The sequence below is a fragment of the Diplotaxodon limnothrissa genome, linkage group LG16 (assembly GCF_057381915.1).
Source record: "Diplotaxodon limnothrissa isolate DT_005_m linkage group LG16, D_limnothrissa_male_GT1.1, whole genome shotgun sequence".
Lineage (NCBI taxonomy): Eukaryota > Metazoa > Chordata > Actinopteri > Cichliformes > Cichlidae > Diplotaxodon > Diplotaxodon limnothrissa.
Genome location: NC_140611.1, coordinates 12,043,658 through 12,064,999, shown reverse-complemented (window position 1 = coordinate 12,064,999; position 21,342 = coordinate 12,043,658). Strand labels below are relative to the sequence as shown.

The 21,342-nt window shown below is 41.6% G+C and overlaps 1 protein-coding gene across 1 annotated transcript; it reads left to right on the top strand.

Moving 5' to 3' along the window:
* Window positions 1-390: 390 nt before the first annotated feature.
* Window positions 391-20,397, top strand: LOC146615818 (amine oxidase [flavin-containing]-like). Its single transcript, XM_085373908.1, has 16 exons — window positions 391-703; window positions 785-992; window positions 2,592-2,686; window positions 2,957-3,094; window positions 10,815-10,919; window positions 11,040-11,131; window positions 12,042-12,183; window positions 13,231-13,380; window positions 14,987-15,146; window positions 15,226-15,322; window positions 16,472-16,525; window positions 16,611-16,668; window positions 16,757-16,854; window positions 17,826-17,937; window positions 18,525-18,587; window positions 19,021-20,397. The coding sequence occupies exons 2-16, from the start codon at window positions 938-940 to the stop codon at window positions 19,174-19,176; spliced, it is 1,575 nt and encodes a 524-aa protein (XP_085230034.1). The 5' UTR covers window positions 391-703; window positions 785-937; the 3' UTR covers window positions 19,177-20,397.
* Window positions 20,398-21,342: the final 945 nt, after the last annotated feature.

Here is a 21,342-nt window from a genome sequence, read left to right as displayed (position 1 = left end):
GCCAAAAATAAGTACATGATATCATTTCATTCAGTTCAAAGGTTTATTTGCATGACGCACAAACAGACACAGTTGAAAGGTACAAATGTATCGTGCATGAAACGAATTCAAACGTGCTGCAGATGTGTCACAAGTTGATCTGGCTGTAGGCTGTGGTACTTGGCCAGAGGTGGCGCTGGTAGATTCGAGTCCATGTAAGTGCGCACAAAGTAAACTGCTCGCTTTAGTTGTGAAGCAAAATCGCTGAAATCGGAGTAATAACACGTGCGAGGGGAACGATAACGACGACAAGATTCCCCCGATCGTTTACTCTTGCTGTCCTGTGGACAACATCGGCGTGGTGTTAATTGTTTGTTTTCGCGTCGCGCATGAGGATATCACCAGGTAAACTCGCGATATTTTTAAACATTTTGTTGTTCAACAGCATCAAGACTGACGGAGTGTGTTTGAGATAACCTCACAAGTGTCACAGATGACACATTTGGCGTTTTTTCCTGGTTTGTCGGTAGCAGCTCCTGAAATGCAAGTCTGCCACACATCTGTTCGACTAACGCCAGTTGATCTAAACGCCAGTAGATCTGGAACACCGGGTAGAAGTATAGAGCCACAGGTGGAGAGACAGCCAGGCAAAAACGGAGCCGCAAAAGATCCGTAGCAGAGTACTGGAGAAGAGCTGTCGTCGGGTGATGAAAAAAAACCCCAGGTATTATTATTATTATTATTAGTAGTAGTAGTAGTAGTATTCCATAAAATGTTTTTTCCTAATGGCCCTCCATGCCCACAGGGTAGGGCTTTACTATGGGTGGGCGGTCTCTGCAGGGAGTGGGCTTGCCCGGCGCTTTTTAATCCAGATACGCACCCTACGTTCGGTAGGGTGCGTATCTGGATCCGGAGCTGACACGGCCAAGAGGGGAAAGAAGACACACCACCCAGCAACATGACTGCACCCAGCAACACCTACGACGTTATAGTGGTCGGCGCGGGCATATCAGGTAGGCTGCACGTTAGAAAACTTTAGTTTGGTGTGCAGGCTGTGCGGACGAGCTGAGCAAATAAACTGATTTAAGCCAAAGCTTCGAACAGAGCTTCCACAGTGGAAGAAGCTGTGTGTGTGTGTGTGTGTGTGTGTGTGTGTGTGTGTGTGTGTGCGTGCGTGTGTGTGTGTGTGTGTGTGTGTGTGTGTGCGTGCGTGCGTGCGTGCAGAGTGACGGAGAGTTTTTCATTATTCGTAGTGTTTTTCTTCTTCTTCCGTGAGGCTACCTCCCCTCTCCTCCTCTCTCCAGCTCTTTCACCTCTGTATCACCGCAGCAACAGCAGAGCAAGTTGAGTAACAGCTAATCAACCAGCGCATACTTTGTGTTACATAAGAGGACGTGAGCTGCATGGAGGCCCAGGAGTGAGGAAATAAATGAATGAAATACGTTATTAAATAAATAATTAAATTTGTCATTAATTAATTAAAATTTAAATTAATTAATTAAATAAATGTTTAAATAATTAATTAAATGCCCATTAATTTCATTTAAAACATTGAATAAATTATGTGTTTATTTATTTCAAATTGTATTTAATTATCAACACATTTAATCAATTATTTAATGATGTATTTATTTAATTCATTTTGACAGTCCTGACCCTGCGGCTCTCTTCATGAATTACTTTTATCTGCCAACCTCACCCATCAAACTCAGGGGGTGGGGTTAATGGTGTTCGAGTAAAAACCATTGCTTTGGCCTGGTGGCCAGTCTTTTTATTGGACATTTCTCTAACTAACTGAACTTGCCTTTAAATACCCTGTTTGTATGTCACCGAATACAGTTTAAATATTTTTTTTAGCCGAGAATGTAGAGGTTTAATCTTCAGATATCTGGTCGGTTTGTCAAGATCGAGCCTATTTGCAAAAGTGCTCCGATGATTTCGGAGATGTCTGCCCCGCCCAGTCTCACAGCAAAACCTGTGACATACCCATACTCCATATGCCAGAGGTCAGTGTATGACAAGCTGTTTATCTACTGTATACTCTGTGGTTGGTGAGCCAGTGCTCAGTGCTTTACTTGTTAGCTCTTCCTCCCCACATGATCAGCTGGTTGGCTGGTTTGTGATTTGTTGAGAACCTCAATCCCCCCTGCCCCCCTCTATTTTTTTCCCCAGAGCTCTCTCAGTTCATTTGAAAAGCAAATGTTATGTAATTTTATTTAAGAGTTGCATGCCTACCAAAAAGCTAATCAGTGTAAATGCACAACGGAAAACAATTAAAGTGGGAATACCTGTTGATGGTATAACAGTGTCCTAACTAGCATAAGAGAAACCAGATTTACTTTAAAAATAAACAAAGAAGTTCAAATCTTTGTCTTTCTTATCAGATTTTCCAAACGATCCTCTTGATCTGGTTTTGAGTGATCTAATAGAGCGCAAAAACAATGTTTTTCTTTGAGAAGGGGATTTTTGGAAGCCTTTTTTGTCATTTATTTTAAAAGACCTTTAAAATCCCTGTGTGCCTTTTGCTATTGCTTTTTTTACAAGTACAGAAAGCACATATATTGCTTGAATCCTTATGTTTAAGTCCTGTTGGTGTCTCTGTCCTTCTGCAGGTTTGAGTGCTGCAAAGCTGTTGAAAGCCAGTGGGCTCGATCCTGTAGTGTTGGAAGCCAGAGACCGGGTTGGTGGTCGTACCTTCACTGTGCAGGTAAGGCAAAGAGTGTCAATACTACTGTAGGAGCGGCTCATAAAAGAGACAATCAGTAACAGTAATATAAATGCTTTCCAGCCTTTTTAATTTTACAACCAAGATAGTGTATCTATTTCTTTTAATGGGCATACAGAAAAAAAAAGACATTTATATTCAAGTCATTTATGAGCGTAGAAGTGCAAGCATAGATCAGTTAGCCTTTTCAGAAATATCTGTGACATTTCTTTCTTTTTTGTCATGATCTAATTGTGAGTATGTGTCTTTTAGAATAAGGAGGCAAAGTGGGTTGATCTAGGCGGTGCCTACATTGGACCGACACAGAACCGCATCCTCCGTCTGGCCAAAGAGTACGGCATAAAGACCTACAAAGTCAACGAGCAGGAGAACTTGGTGCATTATGTTAATGTGAGTGTCTGTTTTTTTATTGCAGATAATTTTCTATTCCAAGCTCTCTTGGTTTATGTTATGTCTGTGTAGTCTGTGACAGATCATGACATGTTCCAGATGTATTCTTCACTTTAAGTGATGGAGTAAATGATGACAATGTTCAGAAGATGATGCACCATATCCTGAGTCTGACCCATTATCCAATAAAAAGGAAATCCAAGTCTCTGCTACTTTTCTGGCATCACGCAGTAGGCATGGCAACAAGGATCTTTATCAACATTTTTCAATTGCCACTTTCTGCCGCTGGCACTTTTCCTGTCAGCTTAACTTTTGCATGAGCTAACAGAGCTAGCCTCTTTGCCATCAGCAGTAGAGTTTGAAGCATTTTTGGGGAATCTTTTTGTTTGCACTAAAAACAAATTTTTTACTTTGCACACAAAGTAAAACATTGTTATCATCATTGTTAACTTTAGTTCACTTGACTGTACCGTATTTACCGCACTATAAGGCGCACGTAAAATCCTTAAATCTTCACAAAAATCGACAGTGCACCTTATAATCTGGTGCGCCTTATGTATGAATTTTGTTTTGTGCTTACTGACCTCGAACTGGTTTTATGTGGCACACTATGCTCAAAAATCTGTCAAAAAAAGATTTTTAGTGCCACTTTTTGGAGCATTACGGTTACCGTTGCCAGGAGCCTCGCGGAGTAATACGTACTGTGCTTCAACACAACATTACCGTGTTGTGTGTGTGTGTGTGTGTGTGTGTGTATAACGACTCCAAAATGGCACCCGTGAAGAGACACGCTTACGAAGCTGATTTTAAACTTTGAGCAATTAGTTATGCAGAAGAGAATGGAAATAGAGCAGCTGCGAGACAATTTGGCATTAATGAGTCCATGGTGCGCAAGTGGAGGAAGCAAAAAGATGACCTAAAACAAGTAAAGAAGACCAAAAGGAGTTTCCGAGGGAACAAGGCACGATGGCCGCAGTTAGAGGACAAAATTATCAATTATCATCATCTTTCCTCCCCACTGCTGTCAGACTCCATAATAAAGACTTTAACTGATCAAGCACACACATCCATACATATGCAATAATACTAAGTGCAATAATCCTTTCTGTCATCGTTGTATTTTTACTCAGTTGTATATAGTATTTGTATTTGTATTCTATTTTTATCTTATTGTATATTTATTTTATTTTATTCTACTGTATATAGTATTTTATTCTATTCTGTACAGTTGTGTACTGTATTTATTCTTATTGTATTCTAATTTTTGCCTCATAACTTTTGCACTGTCCACTTCCTGCTGTGACAAAACAAATTTCCCACGTGTGGGACTAATAAAGGTTATCTTATCTTATCTTAAATTGAACAGTGGGTTATTGAACAGAGAACAGCAGGTAGAAGTGTCTCTACAGTCTCTATTCGACTCAAGGCAACAGCGGTAGCACGTGACATGCAGATCAAGACTTTCGAGGGGGACCTTCTTGGTGCTTCCGTTTTATGAAAAGGCATAATCTCTCAATCCGCACAAGAACTACTGTCTCACAGCAACTGCCAAACGATTACAAAGAAAAGTTGGCCATTTTCCGCACGTACTGCCAGAATAAGATCACTGAAAAGAAGATCCGGCCAGAACACATCACTAACATGGACGAGGTCCCCTTCACCTTTGACATCCCCGTGAACCGTACTGTCGAGAAAACAGGGACCAGTACGGTATCTATACGCACCGCAGGGAACGAGAAGTCATCCTTCACTGTAGTTCTGGGCTGCCAAGCTAATGGCCAGAAACTACCACCCATGGTCATTTTCAAGAGGAAGACTTTGCCAAAAGAAAAGTTTCCGGCTGGCGTCATCGTCAAGGCTAACTCAAAGGGCTGGATGGATGAAGAGAAAATGAGCGAGTGGCTGAGGGAAGTTTATGTCAAGAGACCGGATGGCTTTTTCCACAAATCTCCGTCTCTTTTGATCTATGACTCCATGCGCGCCCATCTGACCGAGGCTGTCAAAACCCAAGTGAAGCAAACTAATTTGGAGCTTGCCGTCATTGCGGGTGGATTAACCAAAGAACTCCAACCACTAGATATTGGTATCAACAGGTCGTTTAAAGTTAAATTACGAGCTGCGTGGGAGCATTGGATGACAGAAGGCGAACACACATTCACCAAGACAGGGAGGCAACGCCGAGCGAGTTACGCCACTATCTGCCAATGGATCGTGGCTGCTTGGGCTAAGGTATCAGTCTCAAGTGTCGTCCGAGCTTTCACGAAGGCTGGAATAATCACTGAACAGCTAAGTAACAGCAACGAGACTGATTCAGATAATGATGAGAGGGATCCGGGCATGCTTGATGCCGAAATTGCCCAGCTGTTTAACTCAGACACTGAAGGTGAAGAGTTTGATGGATTTGTGGAAGTTGAATGAACTGGAAATGTAAGTGTATTGTTCAATATTTGATGTTTAACAGCTTAACAATGTTAATAGTTACTGTGAATGAGTTGGTTAAATTTTAACTCATCCGATTGTTTTATTCTGCTGAATGCACTTTAAACGCCTTTTAATCCGGTGTGAGAGGGATCCGGGCATGCTTGATGCCGAAATTGCCCAGCTGTTTACCGTAACTCAGACACGGAAGGTGAAGAGTTTGAGGGAATTGTGGAAGTTGGATGTACCGTACTGGAAAAAGTATATTTTTCAATATTTAACGTGTTACAGCTTAACAGTGTTAAGAGTTACTGTGAATGAGCTTAATAAAGGTCGAGTTATTTTTTTGTTTGTCTTAATGCGCCTTATAATATGATGCGCCTTATGTATGAAAACAGAGCCAGTCTTCAACAGTGCGCCTTATAATCTGGTGAGCCTTATAGTGCGGTAAATACGGTAATCTGCTAAATTAGCCACTCCCCCCACACACGGTCGTACAGAACATATATACTCAGTGGAGGAGCTTGTTAATGATCTCAAGACTAGGAACAGTCACCAAAAACACCAATGGTTACACACTGGTTGTAATGGTCTAAAATTAGAGAATAATGTGGCTCAGGAGGTAGAGCAGGTCATCTATTAATCAAAAGGTACGGGTACATTAGACATGCTAAAGTGCTTTGAGCGTTCAAGTAGAATAGTAATGTGCTGTATAAGAACCACTCCATTTACCATATACCGAATCTTGCAGCGCTCACAAGGTTCCCCCTGCTCAAGAAGGCACATTTACAAACCCCTCTTAAGTTTGCCAGTGAACACCCAAAAAATTTAGAGAAGCCTTGGAAGAAAGTAATGTAATCAGATGAAAACAAAATCGAGCTCTTTGACAACAACTTAACCCACAGTGTTTGGAGGAGGAGAAGTGATGAGTATGACCTAAAGAACACAATCTCCACAGTCAGAGGTGGAAATATTGTGTTTTGGGCTGTTTTTCTGCTGTGGGTACAGGATGACTTCACCGTATAGAGGGGCCAATGAATTGGACTATGTGCCGTAAAATCTTGGACAAGAGTCTTCTTCCATCGGCCAAAAAACTGAAGATATGAATGAGTCTTCCAGCATGACAATGACCCAAAATATACCACCAAAGAAACATAGGAGTGGCCAACGAAGAAGAATGTTAAGTTCATTTTGCAGCTTAACCATTCTCCAGACCAGACCTTTCTACCAGTCCTGTAGAAAATGTGCTGTGGGGGTCTTTAAAACCTAAAGCATTTAGAGATTTTCTGTAAAGAGGAGTGGGCCAAAATCACTCCTGAAATGTGTGCAAACCTAATGACCAACTACAAGAAATATCTTACCAAAGCTCACACTGAGCTCAGGGTTTTATTTGATTTGATTTGATTTTTTTTTTGGACAGTGGTTTGGGGGAAAAATGAAAAATGAAATATCTGGAAATACTGGAAATGCCATCACTGTCACCCTTCACAGAGCGCTGAGCCATCTGGCTAACAGGAAGAGCTATGTGAGGATGCCCTTCGTGGACTACAGCTCAACATTCAACTCTATAATCCCAGACATCCTTATCACCCAACTGAGAATAAAAAGGCTGCGCAGAGGGTAATTAATACTGCCAAAAAATAATTGGCTGTCCTCTGCCACCCCTTCAGATCCCCCCTGCCACCTGTTCCTAGGTTCAAGCTCGGTAAACACCCTGGTAAAGAACCCCCAACAGTGTCTGCACTTCCTCCTTGTCCCAAGGAAGAAAAACCTGGACTAGAAGCTCCTGCTGGGCTTCTACCGCTCCTCAGGGGAGAACGTGCTCTCTTACTGCCTGGTTGTCTGGTTAGAAACGCTGCGTAGAGGGTAATTAATACTGTCAAAACAGTCATTGGCTGTCCTCTGCCACCCCGGAGTCCATCGCTAGATTCTCCTGTCTCAGACAAACACAGGTGACCCCGCCCACCACCCGTTTGACCCTCCACCAATCAGGTCCCACACCCCAGACTCACTAACAGCTTCTACAGCTTCTTCCCCTGGGCCATTTGGACTATTAACAAACACTACCCACCCCTACCCAACAAGTGTTACAATGGTCCAAGATGGACGTTAAGAGCCCTGCTCCCTCTCTGGGCCTGTTTTTCCATCTGCTCGTAGCTGTAACAAATAGAAGTGCTATCCTAAAAATATATTTTAAAAATGACTGCACTATAATGATCTCCATTTGCCTATGGGATGGGATCCTCAAATTATTTCCCTTTTACCAGCTGGTGGACTGAGCTTACCATTAAGCTGTGAGGGAAGTGGATCCTAGTGCTTTGGCTACCCTGTTATGGGTGTGGCAAAAATTAGGCCAAATGAAAGATTCTCAAGCCAGAACTTATTAAACAGGAAAAAACAACAACAAGAGAATAATCAGAATCTGAAAATTTCACAAAACACTTGACGCATCAAACACTGGAGGATAGCAAACAGGAACAGAGACATGAGACACAGACAGTCTGACAAAGGACAAAGAAAACACTATGACAATATATACACAAAACAGATCTTGAACAGATCTTAGAATGCTATAATAATCACAGTGAAACCATCAGATAATGTAAAACTGTTTGCATTGTATGTTGGTCTCTCACATAATGAATGCTCTGCAAGATAGAAATCCAAGAAATCTTTAGACTGACTTCAGAGGTGGTGTTTAGATATGATTATTATTATCTTACACCTGGGAACCAATCCCTGCATCGGCAGTTCACAGCAATCAGTCTTTATTACCTATATTTTTATACCGTGTGTGTGTGTGTTAGTGTTTTACTACATTAGTAAAATTTTAAAATTGTTGTTGGTAAATCACAAACACCTTGACTGAGGCAGGTGAGGCCTGCAGTTCTTGAGATGTTGTTCTGGATTCTTTTGTGACCTCCTGGATGAATCATTGATGCACTCTTGGAGTAATTTTAGTAGCCCATTTGTGAATAACAGCTCTCCACTTGGCTCAGTCTTAGAAATGGTTTTCCAGACCGATAGTTGTCAGCAGCTTAGTCTTTCAGCTGTTTTTGAGTTTCTTCAGATCATGGCATGACGTGTCGCTTAGCCTACTTTACTTTGTCAGACGGGTTCTACTTAAGTGATTTCTGGATTCAGCAGTTATCAGACCTGAGTGTGGCTAGTTGAAACTGAACTTTCCAAAAAATGTGGTTGATCACAGTAAATTCACGATTTAGGACATGGTAGGTTTGTTTAGCCTTTTCCTTACTAAATTAATGTATTAATTAATCGAATCTAATAATAATTTACTAAATTTTAAAACTAAATGTAGTTTAAGAAATGAGAAATTAAGAAGAGCAAACATTTTCCCAGTACTGTATATTAAATGGTAAATGGTAAATGGCCTGTATTTGTATAGCGCCTATTACAATAGGCAGTAAAATAACTATTGATAATAGATGTTTGTTTCAAAGTCAGATAAGAGCGTACAATATAATTTGGGTAAAAGGCTAAGGGCAGTGATTAGCATTTTCTGTGGTTCTGTGAAATCTTTATCTTTAGATGGTTGTCATAAAGTCCTCCTCTGCAGTACAGTCACCTTTGTCTTCAAGTAGCGTTCTTTGGTCCTCTCATTGAGGACAGGATCTTAATCTCGAGACTTCCAGGCCATATTCGGCACAGATGTTTCTGTACACTATGCCGGCCACTTGGTTATGGCATTCCATGTATGCCCTGCCTGCTAGCATCTTGCACCCTGCTGTTATGTGCTGGATTGTCTCAGGGGCATCTTTACACAGCCTGCACCTGGGGTCTTGCCTGGGGTGATAGAGCCCAGCCTCTATGCTTGTTCCTGTGCTGCCATGATTAGCGCCTCTGTGCTGTCTTTCAGTCCAGCTTTGTCCAGCCACTGTGGTACTGACACTAACTAGCCTCTGACCTCCTTCCTTAAGCTTAGCATACAACCTTAGGGCTTAAAGTTGGCCTCTAGTGTTGTCCACCACATCCCCATTGAGTTCCTGATAGTTCCTGATAAATTTACATTTAGTTTCTTCTTAGGGTCCTGTTGATCTTGTACAGGTCTAGGCATTCCAGCATCCAGTTGTGGGGCATCAAGTTGTAGGCCTTCTTGTAATCAATCCAGGGAGTGCACAGGTTTGTCAGCCTAGTCTTGCAGTCTCGGCTGACTGCTCGGTCTACCAGTAGCTGGTGTTTTTCTATGTCTCTGGTGTACCTCTTTAAGCAGCTGGCTAAGGCTGTGAGTCTTTGCTTGGCAGTTTCCAAGGCCTCAGGTATTGGACAACTTGCTGTACTTCTTAGGCACCTTCTTTGTCGCACCTTTCTGCATCTCCGATAGTTGGCTAACCTCCCTCCGTGCCACCTTGATGCCTCCAGTCTCCTTTAATGCAGTAATAATGCAGTTACAGCTGCATTGTTTTACAATGAAATGAAGAACTAAACAATTTTGATATTCTTTTTGTTTTGTTTTTTCCTTTGGCTCTATTACAGTGGTATTACATTACACAACACAATAAGTTAGGAGACTGTAAATAATAGGAGACATTATTAGTTTAAGCTGCAGCTGCAGACCAAGACAGTACAGTGTAAGTGTTATTCCAGAATTGTCTCTGAGCTGACAGCTCTGTGAGGCTTGGGCATTTCCACAAAGATGTATAGACAGTTTTTTTCTCTTTCAAAGAAGTTTGTGTTTAATAAGGTTTGAAATAAATGTTCCTGTCAAGCAAAGCTCTCAATACTCAAGCTCTCAAATAATCTCTCTAGCGTATGACGCTAGAGAGATTATTTGAGATTCCATCAACACACATAAATGAATGTACTCAAACCATTGTTATCCTCCACATAGCAAAGGGAACTTTGCTAGAAAGCAACAAAAATGAATCTCTAGTTACAATTGTGGTGTGGCAACACTTTAGTGGTTTTAAACCCACTGCATCTACCCCTGACTGTCACCTCTGTGTTTGTATGTCTTTGTGTGTGATTGAGAAATGCAGAAATAAACTAGACCAGGCATAAAAATTATGGCTTTAGATTATGGCTACTCTTATCACATTTAATGATTCAGTATCTCTGATTCAGTTGTAAACATTGCACAAGCTATTACTCCACTTTCTCCACCACTCTTCAAACTGCTTTCACGGTCAGTTAGAGGTCAACTGAAACAAATCTTTAATGGCAAATGCTGAAATGTTGTTCTTTGAATGCTGCCATCATTAAGCACAGCTTTTATAAGCAATGGTTATTTGATGATTGAAGAATATTGTTTTGGTGATGATGGCCGCAATCATGTGTCCAACAGGGAAAGTCTTACCCGTTCAAAGGCTCCTTGCCTCCCATGTGGAACCCCATCGCTTTGATGGACTTCAACAACCTCTTTAGAACAATGGATAAGATGGGCGAGGAGGTAAAGCAGTTCTCACTATTAATGAGTATTCTTATTAATAAGCATTCTAGATTGGTTTACTGGACAGGTTGCACACCTGCTACATGCCTGACTCATGCTGAACACCCTCCTGCATTTCAGATTCCCAGAGACGCTCCCTGGAGAGCTCCCCATGCTGAGGAGTGGGACAAGATGACCATGCAGGAACTCTTTGAAAAACTCTGCTGGACCAGGTAACATGTTCAAAATGTTTCCCGTTTGTGCAGAGAATAGGTCTAGCTATTCATCCTGTTATCTCGTTTATATCCAGTTTAAAGTTTTATTGTTAAATCATGTGACACAAATGTTGAAGGTGGTCTCTAACAAAAGAAATGTCGTTTTATTTTCTAATATCTCATATGAGTCAGCGAGGCTGGCTGGTGGAGTGATAGGTTATAACCTAATGTTAGCAACCTCAGTTACTAAGGTTTCATGGGTGCAGCATTCTGCACAACAGACTTGGCATGAAATGCTAGAATTCCACTCACTGAAGCTGGAAGTAAAATTAACGCTCTTTGGTTAATTTTGGTTAATTGGCTAATTCCAATAAAATGATCTCCAACACCACAGTCACAGTTAAGAGGTCCAGTTCAGTGACTCAAACTTGCAGAGGTGGAAATGGTTACAGCTTCCTGTGTCAGCACTAATAAGAATAAGAATTCTCATCCCTGCAAAAACTTTGAAAACTGATGCTGAAGGTTGTAGCTGTTTCATAGAGGTTTTTGGTGGAGAAGCTTCAGTATATGATGCACTGTGAGTGAGAATGTTTTTGATAATCTAATTACTGTGTAAATTTAAAATATGCAGCTTATAAAAGTAAATGACAGCAGTCCTGCACTAATTAAATGATTGTACTGCTCCAGCGTTTGAATTAATCCTGTAATGTATCCTATATTAAACTAAAATAAAACTTTAGTTCAACTTTGAAACTGCTCAAATGTAGATTATGTGCAAGTCTCTGCTGGAAAAGTAGGACAAGCAAGCAGAAATCCCTGACATGGTGATTTATTTGTGCTTTGTTCACACTCTTACAGAATATAAAAATTGTGACTGGGGTACCTGCAGTATTTAAAGACTTCTTACCTTCCATGTAATCCCTCCCAGAACTGCTCATCGCTTCGCCACACTGTTTGTCAACTTGATCGTGACCGCTGAACCCCACGAGGTGTCGGCTCTCTGGTTACTCTGGTACGTCAAACAGTGCGGAGGAATAATGAGGATCTGCTCCACCACCAACGGAGGACAGGTATGTCTGCCCAAAATTATACCTACTGATTCAGAACAACAGACTGAAAGAATTCGTTTTTTTGTATATCTGTCTGAACAAACAGAATATTCTCTCGGCGTGCCAAGAAGTGGACTTGCGTTCTCTGCCTCTCACACAGATTCATTCAGTGATTCAGAGGAGCAGTGTGAACGTCAGAGGGAGATCCCTCACAGCCCAGTCTCCTTAGTCTGGCCTGAATAAGATGCTGTCCACACAAAAGATGTTTTCTTGGAATACTCAGGGCGTCTTTTCTGCTGCCGTTCCTCAAGCTGAGGGCCTTGTTCCCATAGCCACAAAGGCTTTGGTAAACAAATGACAAACAGTAGTGCAGTCGGCTCCTTCCTGTTTGCTCCACATTTAAAGCTTACACACCTTGTGGATGGTGCATACATAGGGGTGTTTGAAGTATTTACACATAGTCATCTTAAACATATGGATATGCTATTGGTATGCATTGCTTCGAGTGCAGCTGCACTCCTCCTGCAAAACTGCAAATGTGTCTTTAATCAAACAAGACAAGAAGAGGCTCACCTCGTTTCACCGCCCAGGACTGATTCAGGTGTAGCTCGTGCTTTCACAGCGACTGCTTGACAAATTCATCCAAATGCCACAGAGGAATGCACACAATGTGTTTCTGGTCAGGGATGAGAGAGATGTTGACACTAACCACATGGAAATGGTTTTGTGTATCGGAGCTTTGACAGCCCAAACCTCTCTACCTCCTCACTGTCATCTTCATCATTTAACATTTGCTGGCCTGGCTTTATGAACGTGTTTCTTTTGAATTAAGATGCAGAAATTTGTAGTGAAGGAAATGAAGGCGGACTGAGGATAACCGGTGTGTATCACCAGGATAAATCAGGGGATTTTATCGGCTTCATTCCAAACTGGGAGTTTATTAGCCTTGCTGAGGGGTACCCAGAGGGGGATCAGAGTCACTTCTACCCAATATAAATAGAAACCAGTGTTGCTGCATCTGCTCTCCCTGTTGGTGCTCACTGAACTCTGCTCTCTTTGTGTCTCAAGGAGAGGAAGTTTGTAGGGGGTGCGAATCAGGTGAGTCAGTGCATGGCGAGGGAGCTGGGAGACCGAGTGAAGCTGCAGTCTCCAGTCTACAGGATCGACCAGACCGGAGACATGGTTGTGGTGGAGACCGTGGACAAGCAGACCTACAAGGTGAGTTGAGTATATCACCAGTATTTCCTTTGAAGTACTATTCTTTAAGGACACTTTTTATGTCTTTCCTTACATATTCTGCTTTAGTCAGAAATATAATATTGAGCTGGAAATGAGCATTTGAAGTCGATTAATGTTTATTAACTGTATCTAGCACCAGATGATCTCAGAGATTACAACAAGATGGAGAGAAACCTAAGTATTCCACCTTTGAGCAGATCTTGGCCACAGTGAGAATAAAGTAAAGAGAGGAAAATAGAGGAAATGCGCTCAGGAAATCTCTGACCACAGAACAGTTTCCACTTTGCCTCAGTCTGTTTAAAATGAGCTTTGGCCCAGAAATGATGGCGGTGTTTCACCATCATGTTCACATGATAGAGCTTTAACCTGTATTTGTGAACAGTACAGTGTTCATAGACAGTGATTTCCAGAAGTGTTCCCGAGCCCTCCCAGTGATTTCATGACAATCATGCCTGCTTTAGTGCAGTGATGCAGCAGGGCCCAAAGGTCACGGGCATCCATTATTGATTTTCAGCCTTATCCTTTGCACACAGAAATTCCTCCAGATTCTTGGAATGTTTTGATGATATTATTCTTTTCAGTTTGATGTTGAGGAACATTTTTCTGAAATTGCTCCACAGTTTGTAGACACAGTTTTGGGGGTTTTTGCAGAGCATCTCTGAGATGCTCTTTTTATCGCTGGTCGTGTCACTTTGAGACATGTCACTGCCATCAAATTCAAAGTGAGCTTTTTGTTTCTGTAAATGATAATAGTAGATTTCTGATATTTTTCTGTATAAGTGAATAAAAGATGGCTTTCTGAGATCGGCAAGTCACTGCATTCTGTTTTCATTTACAGTTTACACAATGTTACAACTTTCTGAAACTGGGTTTGTAGACACAATTGATTAGTTCAGTCCAGTAGTTCCCAACCTTCAAATGGCCCACAAAACAAATAGTCAGAATGACTTTGCTTATATGGATACATCACCGTTAACGAGCTGATAAGATAATGAATAATGACGCTGCTCTTATGTTTCAGTAGATTGTGAATGCAGGACTTTCCTTTTCCTGTTTTCCTGTTACTGCAGCCATGTTTCAAATAACTGTTATAGTGTTTGTTTGATTTTATTATGTATTAGGAAATGAAACAGATACTATATTTATACACTAGGTAATGTGAGATAATGCAGTCTGAATATGAAACATCCATGTATCTGTAAAACAGTAACTGCTTCACAGTGTTACTCACAAACTTCACTGGCACTGCTGCTCTTTGGCTGCCATCTACTGGCTGCTTGGAAAAAAGCAGTTAAAATGTACATGATCTGTGTTACTTTGTTGATTAGGTTGAATGTTTTCATTTATGGTCAGATGTTCCATTGTAATGAATTATGGGACAGCATTTTCTCCCCTCTTTTCATAAAGGATAGTCCAGTGTATCCTATATTAAAGGAAGCACTGAAGCCTCTTTCCTTAGTATTTGGAGAATTGCAACATCTCTTACTATGGCTGATGACTACCATGCAGATACTTCTGGGTCACATCTTTCAGCTATAAACAGACTATTGGTACGCACTGTGTACTGTCTCTGTCTCTGTGTTAGGCCAAGTATGTGATCGTGGCCACACCACCTGCTTTGAATCTGAAGATGCACTTCAACCCTGAGCTGCCCCCGCTGAGGAACCAGCTGATCAACCGTGTTCCCATGGGCTCTGTCATAAAGTGCATGGTCTACTACAGAGAGAACTTCTGGAGGAAAAAGGGTACGCAGGAAGTGAAAACACAGAGAGAGCGAATGCTGTTCAAGATGATGCCATTTCTAACGTTTTATTGTGTTACCAGGTTACTGCGGCAGCATGGTGATAGAGGAGGAGGGCGCTCCCATCGGTCTCACCCTGGATGACACAAAGCCTGATGGGACTGTACCTTGTATTATGGGGTTGGTACAGAGCTTCAAACAGTTCTCTGTAATTGTGTATATTTTGTATTATGATTAGGGATGGGTATCGTTTAGGTTTTATCCGATACCAGTACCAAACCGGTACTTTTGAAACGGTGCCGGTGCTTAAACGGTGCTCGAACCGGTGCTTAAAGAATGAAGAACACACACTTTGTCCAAAAACCTCTCATGTTTAGCTGTTTCCCTCTTTTTCTTTGGTCATTTTAGCCTTTTTGGCCAGGGTGAAGGGAGTATCTGCCATCAAACAAGAAGACAGCCTCATGTAACTACGACGGTGTTTGCTAGTTCACCTTAAATGCGTTAATGTAATAACGTGGTTAGCGTACTCAACGTAAATTACACATGAACAACATTAAGCTACTCACGCAGAGAAGAACGGCTGCTGCTGCCATCATTATCCGTCATCATTTCTGCTACACTGGCAGGGCTAGGGGCCAGGACTCTCCTCTTCGGGTTCTTGGGGGATGTTGCTAACTCCGGGTCCGATAACAACCCGCAGTAGATGTGCTCGGTGTGAGGTCTCGCAGCAAGCTATCAAATATGGCGCATTTCTCGACTTTAAAAAAATGCTATGCGTCGCCAGGTGTTTCATCAGATTCGAGGTGTTACCTCCTTTGCACAGTATCACCTTAAAGCACTTGTTGCAGGCTGCTGAGTTTGCATCTTTTGCTGTGAAGTACAGCCAGACTTTTGACCGCTTCGCCTTGGGCATTTTAATCTGTAGCTCTGCTCTAAAAGAACGTACGTACCTGGGCCCGCCTACTACGCTTGGAAAGGTAAAATGATTGGCTAGAATCCAAAGTGTATCACATCTCAGGGGAAATAAAGCACCGAAATGCTAAGTGATATCAGCAGCCCCAAAGAAGTATACAATGCTGCACCATGCTTTAGTCAGGTTGAAATACACATTTCGTTCACTAGTGATTATCAGAGGGTTACTGACTGGCCTGTAGGCTTGTGTCTCAGCTTTACCATCTGACTCTGACCTAGTATTCTCGCATGAGCTCCTACAAGAATTTCCATACAGTGTAGGACTTGTGCTTGAATGGAGCTAAACACAAGTGATAAAGTCATCCAACCAGCCACACATGCTCATGTAGTGTTTTCTCTTTTCACTCTCCCCCCCAGATTCATCCTTGCCCACAAGTGCAGAAAGCTCTCAAGCCTGTCCAAGGAAGAAAGGTAGACACCAGTGGACAGAGATGGAAAAAAACTCTCACGAGCTGTGAGATCAGTTTAATCCCAACTCCTGTGTTGTTGTGTTTAGGTTGAGGAGGATCTGTGAGATCTACTCCAAAGTGCTGGGCACAGATGAGGCTTTGCATGTGAGTTTGGGTGCAGAGTGGTACACAGTCATGTGGATACTGTGGAATCACTTGACTGACTGCTCATGTGCCTGCTTGTTTCCTGCAGCCGGTGCACTATGAGGAGAAGAACTGGTGTGAAGAGGAGTACTCTGGAGGCTGCTACACAGCCTATTTCCCCCCAGGAATCCTTACTCAGTTTGGCAGGTGAGTCTCTCTCACACGTGTACACACACAAAAAAATAAACATAAATATGAAAGTGTGATCTTTTCATTTCAATTAACTTAATTTATTTGAATGTGTCAGCTCCTGGATATTAATGGCTAATGTATTGTAGCAGGATTTGTGATTATTTCTGCAAATTAGCGTCACTTCTCCTCCATGAAATGAACCTGCCTTCCTGTGCACGGTTTCAGAGGGGACTCACTGAGATCACAACACTTTGTGTTGGATTATTATGTTTACCACACAAGCAATACTGTGAACTCATATTTCATCTGAATGGTGTTATTGCAGTGTTTTTTGCGGCATTTCATGGGTTTTATTGGAGTGTGAACAAATGAATGCATTTTCAGTACAGCAGGACGTGTCCCCAGGATTTGCCCATTAAATCTATAAAACACAATCCAGTGCCGTGGCTGTTTGCAGGTATCTGATAGATTGCAACTGGTTTCATTTATTAGTCGAAGCTGCTTGTTGTACAGATCCTGGTGCATATGTTCACTATTAGAGTTTTGTTAACCTCCATATGAAAAACTGAAACTCCTTGTTAATCGTCATGTGAACCATATTTCATGTCTAAATGTCCTCACCAGATGTGCAAATGTGTTCTCACTCACAATGAAAAGTAAGCTGGAGTTGGAAACCTAACATTGTGCTTTTTTATACAGAGTAACTGTTTCACATACCGGGTGGCCCTGCAAGAAATAGAGTTAAAGAAAAAGTCCTTTCTTTGGTTCTTTTACGTTGAGCACAGTGGGGGTGGGAAGATTAATCCAAAGGAAATTCACTTTGTGTTATATAATCCCATATTGCACTTATTCAGGTGAGATTATATTCTTAAATGAAGTGAATCAGTACAATGCTGGTGCATACATTAAAAATAAAACGTGTTTAAAACCTGTAAACCAGTTTAACCTCTGAAGCCTCTCCTGTTTCTCTCTTTTTTGCTCTTCAGAGTGCTGAGAGAGCCGGTGGGCAAGTTGTACTTTGCAGGCACAGAGACGGCCACCGAATGGAGTGGCTACATGGAGGGGGCCGTACAAGCTGGAGAGAGAGCAGCCAGAGAGGTCAGAGAGCATTTAAGTACCTGCTTTTCACTGCTACGTGTTAGCAAATACCAGTTCTTACCAGTTTAAACACCCTTAGAGGCAGGTTACTTATATATACCAGGTGGAAACCACTTAAATCATGCAGCTGGCACACCTATTAGTCACACCTCAGCCTGCTCCTGGTGTTGTGGATGCTCAGCCAGCAGTGCTGGGGGTCAGCTGATATCAAATCATGACATCCTCGCCTTTTCTCCCCTCTCATTTATGTCTGAGCACAGCTGACTGAAACAAACCATAGAATCAAAATGGTCCTCCCCACTCAGTCTTCTAAATCTCTCTTTAAACATAAACATACACTTATTCTTCTTTTTATTACTTAAGTTAAGTTGCTGTGTCGTGTCGTGTTGTATGTAGTGCCAACGTGGGACAGTTCCCCAATTTCATTGTGCTATTGTACTATGTATGACTGTGCAATGATAATAAAGAGTTATCTTATTAACATCACCCAAACTCAAAAATGTGTATCATGTTTAAAATTTAGACTGTTAGACTGTATTTTGATCCTTTTGAAGTCTTTGACTGACACCACCAATGTCTTTTCGCAGGTCATGTGTGCGATGGGTAAACTCCAACCTAATCAGATCTGGCAACCTGAGCCTGAGAACGATGTAAGAGAAGTCCTTATGCACCAAATTACAAGTTGGCCTTTGATTAAAAAAATGAACAATCAGTGGAGAAACACTCTGAAGTCTCTCGTCATGAATCCAAAACACTTTTTACCATAAATGACACTGTGAAAAAGATCATCTTGTAATAAATGAGAAAAAAACTACCAGGCAAGACCATAATGTTTCTTGGGGTTGTAAACCAAGAGAGGTCATTTTCTCCCTCGCTTTCTATACAATCATTTTCAAGCAGAAGAGTTGCCCCCTGCTGGTCATGTAAAAAAATGCAGGTTTAAGACACCTATGCATTGTTTACACATTTTGGACCCAAGATTACATAAGTTGTATATTGCCAAATCATCTATCAAGTATCTAGTTAATATCATGCACATGAAAAAGGCAGATATCTGATATCATCATTCCCTCCGTCCTGCAGGAAATCCGGGCACTCCCGTTTGTTACCACCTTCTGGGAGAGAAACCTGCCTTCGGTTGATGGTTTCCTCAAATTCTTAGGAGTCTCCACATTCCTGTCTGCTGCCGCCGCAGCTGGCTTGGTGGCCTACAAGAAGGGCATCATCCCCCGGAGTTAAACCACCCTGTCGTCTCACTCCTCCACATCTCAAGGGAACACGTCTCAATAGACACTTGTGTACTTCTAGTGCTTTATGGGCCCAAACTACAGAGTAGTGACCTACATAGGGTATACATTGTTTTTTGAGAAACACCGTGATGTGAGAAGGACTGCTCAGCTCATGCAAAAACACTAACACACTGTTACTCTGTCCACAAACGAAAGAGAGAATGAAGCAGGTGAGAAGGGCTGACTGAAAGGTGTTTGAGAGGAGGGACGAAAGCCTAACTTCAGTTTAAAACATGCAGACTCAGATTGTGAAACCAATGAAGGAAAAAAGATCAGAATCAGTTCGTAAGGGGAAACCTTCTCTGTCACTATTACTATCCCATACAATGCCAATGAAATCCACTGTGTCGATTATATGTGAGTTTATAAAAGTCGCCATGCTTACTGTGTGTATGAGCCTCGTCTGTGTCGCATGCTTCGGTGAGCATGCGTTCGTGAGCGTGTGGTCATCAAAGTTTCTGTACAAAGTTGCGAGCGCGTGTGCATGAGTTTCCACTGTGTGTCTAATTACCGCTGCCTATTTTAGGTGCCAATTTATTCTGGCCAAGCAGCCGTAGCTGTTTGACGAAATCCAGTGACTTCAGAAGAGAAAAGAGTCAGTATAGTGACACTGTCCACATAGAAAATCAGAGAGGAGGTTCAAGGACAAGTGGGGCTTTTTCTGTCAGCAAATCCCATGAAAACACAAATGAATAGTGAATTTTAGCATTGTCTTTGTAGCTAAAGCCAGATGTGAGTCGCAACCCTAAAGTGAGTTGGTACCGCGTGAAATGGGTTTTGTTGTTTCTCTTAAATTTAAATTTTATTTACATCCCAAAGCCCAAATTATGTGCCCTAATATGAATCCTAATATGTAGCCTAATAATGTCATATTAGGGCACCAAATGTGTATTATTCCCAATGAGCGATCTGTGCAGTTGAAGGCTGGCTCCAAAAGCAGGTAATTCCTCACAGACTCCTATGTTAAGATGTCTAGGTTTCCACCTGAAAAGGCATCTTTAAAGCCTGGGGCAGTCTTTGTAGCTAATTGTCTCCTTCATGGTGACTCCTTTCATATAAATCCTCTGTTTAAACTATAGTAAGTCTTAGGTATCAGCAAACACGGGCTACCAAATATGGCCACCAAAAATTAAGACGGTGCCAGTCTAAGTACTGAACCCATAAATTTAATTGGTAATCCATAAACTAATGGTGACAATAATGATTATTATAAATAATTATTAAACACTTCTCAGTTATAGTTACTTGTTGTTTTAACTCTTTACCCGCTTGTATAAATCGACCAGGAGTGACCTTGAATGCTTCAGGCTTATAGAACAAAACGACTGGTGTGCATCATAAGTTAGTGCGGGTGGTCTCTCCCTGTGCAACTAGACTTAGAAAAACCCAGAAACTGTTCTGATTGTCTTCAAACCACAACTTTATTGATATATGCTGAGGTGTCAAAACTCATCATCAAGGCTACAAAGGGGATGTCGTCAGTGTCTCTTTATGGAGTAAAGAGTTAAAGTTTATCCAGACTGAACACAGAGCAGGTACAGATGTTCAACAAATAGTTATGTTTTCTATATTTTTAATCTTCAAGTATACCAAATTTTTCATATCCATAGATAAAAGTGTGCACGTTTTATTAATAAGAGCTCAGAAGTGGGGCTAGAAGGTGAATGCAGCTTAGCTTTTTGTGACTTCTCAAACAATCTAGTTTTTTCCTGTAGTTTCTCTTCAACAGGAACTCTAGGCTCACGTACATAAGCCAGGAAGTGGTAAGACAGACCAGTTCACTGTTAGAATTTGTGGGATTTGTTGACAGACAAAAAGAAAAACTCATCCTAAGAATGAGAAGAGTCAGCCTTATTCTTTTAATGGAAATGTAGTGGTGTCCAGCTGCTAGTGTGGTAATCTATCGGTCAGTATGACGGAAGCATTTGAATGTATTTTCCTCACACTAGATAACACATGCATGGTGGTTTTGCTAAGGTAATCACATTTTTCACTTGTGTATTTTTACCTTTTCACATTCTCACTTCAGATAAACACGATCCCACCGGCTCTAAGGCGTCCTTGTAACAACTGTTTTGATTTGTTTAGGAAAAAGGAAACTGTCTTTTAGAGAAAC